This window comes from Salmo salar, chromosome ssa02 (genome assembly GCF_905237065.1).
Source record: "Salmo salar chromosome ssa02, Ssal_v3.1, whole genome shotgun sequence".
NCBI lineage: Eukaryota > Metazoa > Chordata > Actinopteri > Salmoniformes > Salmonidae > Salmo > Salmo salar.
This window is the reverse complement of record NC_059443.1, coordinates 16,174,131-16,186,168: the sequence shown is the minus strand read 5'-3', so window position 1 is coordinate 16,186,168 and position 12,038 is coordinate 16,174,131. Positions and strand designations below refer to the sequence as shown.

At 44.9% G+C, this 12,038-nt stretch overlaps 1 protein-coding gene across 2 annotated transcripts in view; it reads right to left on the bottom strand.

Moving 5' to 3' along the window:
* Positions 1–8,130, bottom strand: part of LOC106576002 (disintegrin and metalloproteinase domain-containing protein 22) — a 107,882-nt gene extending 99,752 nt beyond the window's left edge. The window contains exons 1-3 of one of the 2 annotated variants that reach the window (XM_045698510.1): positions 7,596–8,130; positions 7,094–7,254; positions 3,647–3,723 (exon numbers count right to left, since the gene is read on the bottom strand). In XM_045698510.1, the coding sequence (XP_045554466.1) occupies positions 3,647–3,723; positions 7,094–7,254; positions 7,596–7,686 (329 nt within the window). In that variant the 5' untranslated portion in view covers positions 7,687–8,130. The remainder of the gene's footprint in view (positions 1–3,646; positions 3,724–7,093; positions 7,255–7,595) is intronic. The other variant, XM_045698520.1, reaches the window with a different exon arrangement.
* Positions 8,131–12,038: the final 3,908 nt, after the last annotated feature.

Genomic DNA, 12,038 nt, shown 5'->3' with positions numbered 1-12,038 from the left:
GATCACTACAACAGGACAGAGAACCATTCTCTCCATACTACCATTGTACTGATCACTACAACAGGACAGAGAACCATTCCCTCCATACTACCATTGTACTGATCACTACAACAGGACAGAGAACCATTCTCTCCATACTATCATTGTACTGATCACTACAACAGGACAGAGAACCATTCTCTCCATACTACCATTGTACTGATCACTACAACAGGACAGGGGTTCAAATCTATATGCAGGCTTCCCAAACCATACAGACACACAGTTACAGCACAGACTCCATATGATGGATGACATCCAGCACCTCAGGTCACCAAACACAACATACGACAGAGACGTGCCTGACCGTGTCCCACAGGGACACTGTGTCATGACACATGACGCTTCATGCATCATACAGTAACCCTACGAGTGGCAGCACTGTGCTGTTTGGATATTCCTGTGATGTCATTTCCATTTCTCTCAGTCTACTGTGTGTGAATGGCTCTGGGTGACAGGGGAAATAGATCCTCGTACAGAGAGAGATGACTTCAGTTATAATGACACGACAGAGTACAGACTCACTCTAATGATGCAGACTCACTTCTACACACAACTGCCTGCTTAGGTGAGCTTGTTTGATTTATTTCACCTTTATTTTGACAGGGAGTCATGCTGAGACCAAGGTCTCTTTTTCAGAAGAACCCTGTGATTACAAAAATGATACACATCAATACACTACAAAAAGCACAACAGAGATACAAAACACAATCACAGAAAACACACATTCTTCAGTAAAACAGATAATCAATCAGCAGCCATCTGAATAGCCCTAGAGACACCAAAACATCACATTTAAAGAGTTTTGGAAACTATTCCAAGAGTAAGGTGCAAAAAAACTTAAAGCAGATTTACCAAACTCAGTGGAGATGGAAGAGATGTCCCGAGTTAGCCCTCCCTGAGACCGGGTCTGGTAGCTCCTACATCTGTAGGTTAACAATGACGCAAGGTACGGTGGAAGTTGTGTAAGGGGGCTTTATAAACTAAAATACGAGACCTCAAAGAGGGCCAGCCTACTTTCATCAATGTACCGATCTACGAGACCTCAAAGAGGGCCAGCCTACTTTCATCAATGCACCGATCTACGAGACCTCAAAGAGGGCCAGCCTACTTTCATCAATGCACCAATCTACGAGACCTCAAAGGGCCAGCCTACTTTCATCAATGTACCGATCTACGAGACCTCAAAGAGGGCCAGCCTACTTTCATCAATGTACCGATCTACGAGACCTCAGAGGGCCAGCCTACTTTCATCAATGCACCGATCTACGAGACCTCAGAGGGCCAGCCTACTTTCATCAATGCACCGATCTACGAGACCTCAAAGAGGGCCAGCCTACTTTCATCAATGTACCGATCTACGAGACCTCAGAGGGCCAGCCTACTTTCATCAATGTACCGATCTACGAGACCTCAAAGAGGGCCAGCCTACTTTCATCAATGCACCAATCTACGAGACCTCAAAGAGGGCCAGCCTACTTTCATCAATGCACCGATCTACGAGACCTCAAAGAGGGCCAGCCTACTTTCTGATACAGAAAGCAGTGATGTGTACTGAACCTGTCACCCTGTGTCTTTGTGTCTGTGACACAGACAAACACAGACCGAGAGAGAGAGAGAGAGAGAGAGAGAGAGAGAGAGAGACACACAACTTCCCCTCATTAGTGAAAGACCATTGGTCAGCAGAGTGTTAGGGCCAGATAGAGAGAGCTTGAGAGAAGGGAAGAGAGGGAGAGAGAGAAGTGGAAAGAGCTGACAGAGAAACAGTGAGTGGGAGTAAAAGTGAAAAAGGGAGAAAGCTGAGTGAGAGAGAGATGGCGGGATGGAGAGCGAGAGAAATAGCCCCAAAAACACACAGCATATAATTTCTTCCCCAAAACAAGTTGGCCCAAGCCTCCCGGGTGGCGCAGTGGTCTAAGGCACTGCATCGCAGTGGTAGCTGTGTCACCAGAGACTCTGGGTTTGAGCCCAGGCTCTGTCGCAGCCGGCTGCAACCGGGAGGCCCATGGGGCGGCGCCCAATTGGCCTAGCGTCGTCCGGGTTTGGGAGGGTTTGGCCGGCGGGGATATCTTTGTCTCATCGCGCACTAGTGACTCCTGTGGCGGGCCGGGCGCAGTGCACGCTGACTAGGTCGCTAGGTGTACGGTGTTTCCTCCGACACATTGGTGCGGCTGGCTTCCGGGTTGGATGCGCACTGTGTTAAGAAGCAGTGCGGCTTGGTTGGGTTGTGTTTCGGAGGACGCATGTCTCTCGACCTTCGCCTCTCCCGAGTCCGTGCGGGAGTTGTAGCGATGAGACAAGACTGTAACTACTAACAATTGGATACCACGAAATTGTGAAGAAAAAGGGGGTAAAAAAAACACACAAAAAAAACAAGGTGGCCCAAAAGACACTGGACACTGGCAGGAAATATGGTCCTGTCTGCTCTGTACCACTACGATCAGCCAGAGGTGAAAGATGTCTCATTCCTCATGCCTCCATTACAGAGACCATTAGAGCACTGTGATAAAGATGTACTGCCAGATTCTGTTGTTCTACATACCCAGAGGCACAACTCGTGGGTCCCATTTTAATGTCTCTGCATGCACCATGAAGGACATGCACCTGTAGACTTCCAAACATTGCGCTAACACTAGTTAGCACAGGCTCGCGAAACTACCTCTTAACTTCCTTTATTCTGTGCGCAATGACAACTGCTAGAATCTTGCAGTATCCCTTTAAGACCTCATTTGAAAGCCTGGTTATGAACGGCTTATAACCTGCATAATAATGGCTTAGAACCTGCTTATGAACAGCTTATAACCTGCTAATGAACAGCTTATAACCTGCTTATGAACAGCTTATAACCTGCTTATGAACAGCTTATAGCCTGCTTATGAACGGCTTATAAACTATTGTTCCCGAGTGAATAAGCAGCCTATAAGCAGTATTACCAACCAAGTATTCATAATCAATGATAGGCGTAGAGCACTGCCACTAGCAGGTTTTCCCAGATCAAAGCTTCGTGAGGAAGACATTAGGGACTAATTAAACAGCTCTTAAAGACATGCTCCGGTACTTTGGCGACTAGTAAGTATTTTTGAAACCTCCCGCTTTGGCCTGGATGTGTCAATATGTAGTTCACCTATGCATAATCTATGATCGGAATTACTGACTTACCTCAATTAGGCACGAAACTGCTCGTTTGAAAGTGACTATTTTCTGGAAGCTGTGCTGCGCCATTTTCCCTACATTTCCTCCCGCATGGGCCAGACCCTAGCAATTTGAGTTCCAGCCAATGAGATTCAGCCCCTCGTAATTTGAGTGACAGCTAGCAAGAATCACACACAGCAGAGCGAAAGAGAGAGCAATGACATGGTGCACATACAGTATCTGCACATATGTGATGTAGTACACTATTTTCGGGGACCACTTTTGGCTCATGGGTGCTACTTTCAGAACTACTTGCTAATAAGTATACAAAAGTAACGGAGAATCCCTTTAATCCTACAAAATATCGTCTAGTACTACTGGCTATTTTACTATCAGAAATCATGACATAGAGAGAAAGGGGATTTATCGCAGTAGATACAGAGAATGTTGGTGATAGGTCAAAGGTTATACTCACTGGTTCAGTTCAACATCCAAGATGAACTGCTCACCAAACGCGTCCACCTGGAAGCTGGCTTGGGCCACGTGGTTCCCCTGTGAATAAAAATAATTTCATAAACGTTGTACAAGCATCTCTATTCCATTGAGTGCTGAAAAAGCTTTTACAAAACAACTAACAATATACATACTGTACATGAACTTTAAGGAAAGGAAGACATTCTGAGAGACAGGGTAGCTGTGATGGAAGCTGAACCAGACCCAGACATTCTGAGAGACAGGGGAGCTGTGATGGAAGCTGAACTAGACCCAGACATTCTGAGAGACAGGGGAGCTGTGATGGAAGCTGAACCAGACCCAGACATTCTGAGAGACAGGGGAGCTGTGATGGAAGCTGAACCAGACCCAGACATTCTGAGAGACAGGGGAGCTGTGATGAAAGCTGAACTAGACCCAGACAAGTCCTCGTTGCCCCTGGGGCCTGTAATAGACCACGCGCCATATGTGCCCAGAGCTAGGGATGTATTAGACCTTCCCCCTCAACCCAATCAATCAAAATGATGACTTCCCACTACTGTTCCAGTGTAACTCTGAGGGAGTCCCCAGCTAGTCTAATACAGGACTAACCCCTCCCCCAGGCATGGCCCACGGGCCTGAGTCAATACACACCGAACGCTGCATTAAAACCAAGGGAGTGTGTGTGTGTGTGTGAGTATGAAATGCCCCAATCTTCACCCAAGGATGACCTTAGACCTCGGGGTACCCTGTGGCCACAGACACTATTGTTACTATGTGTGTGTGTGTGTGTGTGTGTGTGTGTGTGTGTGTGTGTGTGTGTGTGTGTGTGTGTGTGTGTGTACGTACGCGCATATACCGGTACACGAGTATGTGATTCCTTTTCAGGGCACACTTTAAAATCAAATTAAGCGAATTGAATCCACATGAAGTGGTACCAGTAATTGTGTTCTCCTGGACCAGATTTCCCAGTTTGACTGGGCCGAGCCGAGGCACCGAGACCATCAGCGACTCCTGTTTCATTGATTACTGCATCATAGCAGGACCTAACTCCGCTGATGGAGCTAGGGGCCTACCAGGGAGTGCTGTTATCCTACTACAACACAGACAGCCTTACACACACACACACACACACACACACACACACACACACACACACACACACACACACACACACACACCAGACTCCACTGATGGCTATGGGCCCATGACTATAAGTGCTTTTCTTCCACAGAAACACTTAAACAGCACTCAGCTGAGCTCTTCTCAAAGCTCCTCTTTTAAAAATGTGTACAGTAGGTTACGCCTTTAACTGAAAATAGTAGACTCAACCCAAGTCTATAAATAGTTATTTTTGTGTGTCATACGTTTAAGAATGATTTGACAGGTTCCTTTGAGATGTTATGATACCGAGCTAAAAACAGCCGAAATCAGAGCAGAATCAGACAATATGACGCTGAGAATGCAGGCTGTGTGACGAAGTGGCTGATTTGAGGTCAGTTTAAAACTCTCTCTGGGGATGACAAGAAACTCAAAGACTGATCAGATCAAATGAAGATTCCATCATATCTCTCTCTCTTTCTGTCCCTTTGTGGGGCAGTATAATTTCATCTGGAGACACCTGATGCAGTTGTGCTTTAAATAGTGGGAAAAAGATGAGGCAGTGTTTCCCCCAAGAACTTTCTTTTAGGCGGCACAAGAATCTTATTTTGAAGACAAATGAAGCCAAACCAGTTGATCAGTATCTGGCAGACATGTTCCAGTCCCAAGTTAACTGTTCTAATGACGTACGCTCATGTTCCTTATTAGAGCTCAACATATAGAACACCAGTGAGGTCATATAAACAATGTTGAAGCCAATGACAGATGTGTCCAATTAGTTTGGTTATCATGGCTAGCCTGGTTCTCTCTCCCTTGGAGTGAGAGACAAAGGGTTAACACCTCCCCTGCCTGCCACAATCTGCAGCCCTTTACCTGACCCTGTGGGAGCCCTGAGCAGGCTAGCCTTTAGAATAGCCTCTGGAACTATAAACCCATAATAGGTTAGCGTCCAGGGGCAGATTGGCCATTTGGCAAATGCCAGATGGTCTTTGCGTAATTTCTCCGTTATTCTACTCCATAATGAGCCTTTGGCTGATCAGTGGGCAAAGGCCGCCCCCCCTACCAAGATGGGCCTGCCTGGTTTTCTGATAGGCTGAGCTGAGGTCATGTTAACTCACATTCAAAGTTAAACGCAGTATGAGCAAAGGGAACTGCTCCGACCTTGTCATTATACTAGTAAACACACTGAAAGGGTGGATATAAACGGAGAAAGAGCACATTCTACATAGTCACCTCACTCAAAACGTCCTATTTTTGGGGCGACTAAAACCATGGTTTGGTCAAACTATAAAGTGCATTATCCTCATGATTCCTGTAATGAAAGTGTCTGCCCTTGTGCCTGTGCTCTCGATGTCCCTCTGCTCAAATTTCAGGCGGTCTTTTCAAACAGCTCTTATACTAAATGGGCACTATCATCATTTTCACAGTATTATTCCAACTTCATAGTGTAGAAATATATACACAGACAAATCACATGTGTTGACTGCACTGGGCCTTTAATATCAATGACACAACTAGATTTTAGATAAAAGGAAGGAATAGTGGAATATAAATCTGATGATTTATAACGTGTACATTTCAGAGGTAGAGAGCCTTATGATTGTATCTGAGTATCCAGACTAGGTCTTCACATCAAACAGATAATAGCCAAAGCAACCAGCCAGCTAGTGAACTGTAAAGGATGCCAACCAGACAGAGAGCAGACTCTCTTTAACCATCCAAGAAGCAGTGTGTCTCAGACATAGGGCCATGTGGGTTACGGGCGAATCCATTGTAAGGGCACAAACCAATCATTATTCAATAGATTCTGAAGATATTGTGTCAGGTCCACTCACCTTTATAATAATAAGAATCTCTCCTACTATATAACAAAAACTAAATATTTGACCCAATTAAACATGTATGGATGTTATAGGTGTATTTGTCTATTCATTCTAATGCATAGGCTTCATCCCCATGTGTTTCATGCATGGGCTCTTTTGCTGATCAGGCCTGAGCCTGTCTTTTGTGTATGTATGTGCATAGAAAAACCCACAATATACCACTAGGCTATCTTTATTTTGCTCAACGAAAAGACACTGCCTACGCTTTTAAATGTGGCGAAATTGAATAGCCTATACTTCTGTAAATAGACCACAAGTCAAAAGAACTAGCTTGTTATAGGTGAAAATGTGATCTTGCCGAATTCTCTGTGAAATGCATAAAAAGGAGATGATTCAACAAAAACATAAACAACATGAGAATAGCGGGATGTATCCAATAGCAACGCGTACCAAAGGCATTTGTCGCTCTGCACATAGCGGAGCTCCATCGCCACCATAATAAATAACACCAGCACTGTGTAGGCTACCTGTGTGGGGCTGGAACTGGCTCTAGTCCTGGTGCTGATGACATCGTGGGTGATTTGACTGTGGTTGTGCATGCTGTAGAGCAGACGGAGAGGGACCGTGTCCTCCTTCCCGGCGAACCTGCTCGCATCACGAACAGCCTTCGCCTGCGACAAGGCGTCTCCTGCACAGGGAGGAAACAGCGATGTTTAAGACTGTGATAGCTATCCTGGCGCAAAAAAACACAGCTACAAGCTCCTATACCAAAACATAAATCAATGTGAAATAGCACTGTAATGGTTTTGGAATATCTTTCCTCAAATAGTTTTAATTAATAATAGACCGATTCCCTTTCATAAGGTTACATTATATGCATATTTTACAGGTTGTTTACGTTGGGGATTCAGGCTCCCTCTCTGGCAGCATAATAACATGGAATGTGGAACATGTTATTGGTGATGCTGTTGCCATTCGGATCTATTCCAATAAAATACATAGAAATATTTGTTGTCATAAATACATTACCATTCCGAGGCATATGATTGCTGGAATGAACGATCCACATCAGTCCATAGACGCACAAAAGGGAAATCCACCATCGCCGATACATCGTCATCAGTTCTTCTTCATCGAATGGACAGAAAGAGGAGGTGGGTGGGGGGGGGGGGCGATATCCTAAAACGGATTTGGGCACCTCTCTCTTCGCTAGAAGAGGTTCGGGGTTGAGAAGCACAGATGAAAGCGCGCGCTGGTCGTCTGCTTAGCGCAGTCTCTTGTGCTGGTGGCCATCGGGGTGCTCTTGCTGCCCCTGCATTGAGACGCTCCCGCTGCTGTTTCTACCGCTAGAACGCCAAGTGCATCTTGTCGGGAACTGTAGTGTGCACGCTCCATCTCCATACAGACCTAGACTACATTCTGACCTCTTCTGCGCATAATCATAGAAGGGCACAAACACTGAAGGGCACGGTCAAGATAAACAAACTGTAATACTGCTATGTTGTGTAATAACAGCCCATCATGCTCTTTCTAGACTATATTCTCAGTTGCTGTATAATTAGCCCAACCCACAGCCAGATGACGCTATTATTCATTTTACGTCATCTGCGTCCACCTGTTATGTGCCCAGCCGGCTATACACTGGTGTCCCTCTGCGACCGGCTCATACATAAAACATCCTCCGTTCAGGCTGCAAAGGCATAAGTTTCCTCCTAAAATCGGTTTAATTGCCCTTCGGCCTAAAAAACCCTGAAAATATACGTACTATTTGAATAAAACACAATTTTCCACTACCATGCTAGAGTGGCTAATGCTACTTCCTGATGTTGCGCATTGTGTTTTGCCATGGATAAACTACTGTAAGCAGGTCCCCTACAAGCATACACATACACCAGAAATCATCACAACTTGATCATGTATTAAACCCCTTTAGGCCTATAGCGCATTTTAGGAGCAATCCAGAGGTAAAAACACACAAGTGCAAGGTGACCAAGAACCCGATGGTCACTGACAGAGCTCCAAAGTTTCTCTGTGGAGATGGGAAAACCTTCCAGAAGGACAACTATCTCTGCAGCGCTCCACCAAATCAGGCATTTATGGTGGAGTGGCCAAACAGAAGCCATTCCCTAGTAAAAAAGCACACAGCCCGCTTGGAGTTTTCCTAAAGGCACCTAAAGGACTCTCAGACCATGAGGAACAAGATTCTCTGGTCTGATGAAACCAAGATTTCCCTGTTTGGCCTGAATGCCAAGAGTCACGTCTGGAGAAAACCTGGCACCATCCCTACAGTGAAGCATGGTGGTGGCAGCATCATACTGTGGGGATGTTTTTCAGCGGTAGGGACTGGGAGACTAGTCAGGTTTGAGGGAAAGAGGAACAAAGCAAAGTACAAAGAGAACCTTGTGGCCAGACGTAAGCCACTCCTCAGTAAAAGGCAGTAGCCAGCCCGATTGGAGCCAAAAGGCACCTAAAGGACTCTCCGACCATGAGAAACAAGATTCTCTGGTCTGATGAAACCAAGATTGAACTTTTTGGCCTGACTAGTCAGGATCGAGGGAAAGATTAACGTAGAAAATTACAGAGAGATCCTTGATGAAAACCTGCTCCTGAGCGCTTAGGACCTCAGACTGGGGCGAAGGTTCACCTTCCAACAGAACAACAACCCTAAGCACACAGCCAAGACAACGCATGACTGGCTCCAGGACAAGTCTCTGAATGTCCTTGAGTGGCCCAGACAGAGCCTGGACTTGAACCTGATCAAACATCTCTGGAGAGACCTGAAAATAGCTGTGCAGCGACACTCCCCATTCAACCTGACAGAGCTTGAGAGGATCTGCAGAGAAGAATAGGAGAAACTCCCCAAATACAGGTGTGCCAAGTTTGTAGCGTCATACCCAAGACTCGAGGCTGTAATCACTGCCAAAGGTGCTTCAACAAAGTACTGAGTAAAGGGTCTGAATACTTTTTTAAAATACATTTGCAAAAATGTATAAAAAGCTGTTTTTGCTTTGTCATTGTAGGGTATTGTGTGTAGATTGAGGGAAAAAACCTATTTAATACATTTTAGAATAAGGCTGTAACGTAACAAAATGTGGGAAAAGTCAAGGGGTCTGAATACATTCCAAATGCATTGTATGGCTAGCCCCCTATTCTCCTCAACATTACTTCCACCTGCTCTCATTAACTATTGATTGCTCATTGTCAGCAAATAATCCTTGCCTCTGTTCAGGCATGTGCACAGATAGGGCTCTACCTGTGCAGAGCACATGCCCCTTCCAGTCTCCAAAGTGCCCTTTTCCGTGGTGGTATAATTTCCCCCCAAAATGTGTAAAAAAAAATACAATAAATATGTCATTGTTCTAAACCCACTGAAGTCGAATTCGAACCAAAAATGTGTGCGTCTTGATTGTTGACCAATGACCAGCAGCGTTGCATGGGTAAAATCACTGGGGAAGCCTCCAGTATTCCAGCACCATTTCAACTTCAATATCATCAAATCACCTTTGCTTAGTCTAATAGAGTGACAGCTAAAAGATACCAAAAACGATTTAGTCCAATCAACATATGCTAAATATGATGTGGCTGTCCATGGTTCTGATTTTATGTGTGTGTGTGCGTGCTCTTTCATGCAAGTAGAAAAACATGTTGACTCACTCTACTTGTAGAGAAACGCCAATGCCATCCTCCTCTCTTTCATGTTGACGAAATGGTCTATCACTCTGTCATACAGTACACGCTTTTATTTTTTGGTGTCCTGGGCTACCTGGCTAAAATGCTTGCTAGCTAGCCTAACTTTAATTCATGGGCAACGCTAGCTATTTAACATTAGTGTTCTACATCTAGCTACATATTGAACGTCCATCCTCTCAGGCCAGGGGCACAACAATATATAAATTAATGGTTGGATCAGAATCGCTGTTATAATCATTGGAAAGTACAGAGAATTAAGTAAAACCACAAGTCCAAATCCCTATATCCATCCATGGCTAATTTAGGAAAGTGCCAATTTTAGCTAGCTGGCTAGCTAGCCAGTGGAGGACAACAACACAACGAGATGCAACAATTAAAGTTTTTCTGTCAATGAGGTATGCGCTCAATGGGATTTGATAGTAGTGAAGCCAAAATCCAAGCTGGCTTCCCTTGACACTTTGTTTTGGTGCGCCAGGTCCATTAAATTGAGCTCGCTCAGTTTAGCTCAATGCTGATATACTTTTTTCTGTCAAGGGAGGCCTGACAGAAGGTTAAATAAAGGTTAAATAAAAAATAAATGTTTAATTTAAATGCTCGTTGGCTTCCCTTGCCTTCAATTGTCACGTCCTGGCCAGCATAAGGGTTAATTGGTATGGTAGTTTGGTCAGGACGTGGCAGAGGGTATTCGTTTTATGGTATTCGGGGTGATGTGTTTGTTGTAGGGGATTTGATTTGTGTATTCCGGGGTTTTTGGGCACTGTTCCTTGTTATGTATGTCTATGATTGATCTAGCTGTTGTATATCTATGTGTGGTCAATTGGGGTTGGGACTCTCAATTGAAGGCAGGTGTTGTCCATTTGCCTTTGATTGAGAGTCCCATATATTAGGCTGTGTTTGTATGTGTCTTTTGTGGGAGATTGTTGTGTGCACTGCGTTTGTTTGAGCCTGCCACACTGTTGCCGTTGTGAGTATTGTTTGTTGTTTTTTTCTCAAGTGGATACCTTACATGTTTTTATCAGTAATAAACAGGAGTGTCCATAATCCCGCTGCATTTTGGTCCTCCTTTCCTCAACACGACGAAATCCGTGACATCAATGCTTCGGCGGCAACAATGTCATCCTCGTTTGGACCAGACAGAATCAGATAGATGGCCTACACATGCAGACAGAGGGGCGCTGTTTCGCTCTCTCAGATGCTTTCTCCTGTGAGATACAGTCAGCCTCTTACGAATTAAAGGAAAATTATGAAACACAGAGACGAAAGATAAATTATTTAGTTTTTTATTTGTTCCTTGGTAATTTTGGGGGGAAGCCTGGCTTCCCTTGGCATCCATGAATACACTCCACTGCCAATGACCAGCCATCAGCATTGTTGGGCAAAGGTGGTATGGGTTAAACTAAGCTTAGGTTTAGGGTAGGGACGTCCCAAGGATTCCAAATAGCCCTAACCTATCCAGATTAGTGGCCAGAAAGACTTTATTTCCGAAGCATCGTTACCCATCGCGCCACAAAAGCCGCGGCCCTTGCAATGCAAGGGGAAACCCTACTTCAAGTCTCAGAGCGAGTGACGTCACCGATTTTTAAACGCTATTAGCGCGCACCACCGCTAACTAACTAGCCATTTCACATCGGTTATGCAAGCACTTTGTAGGCAGGCTGCCCTCCAAAGTAATGGCTGGTGTAAACGGAACGCGCTTTCTGAAATTGTGTGTACTTTACTCATCAGATAGAGCTGCTTTTCTCTCATAATTTTTGATTAATGAATCTGTAAACGTAGTGCAGG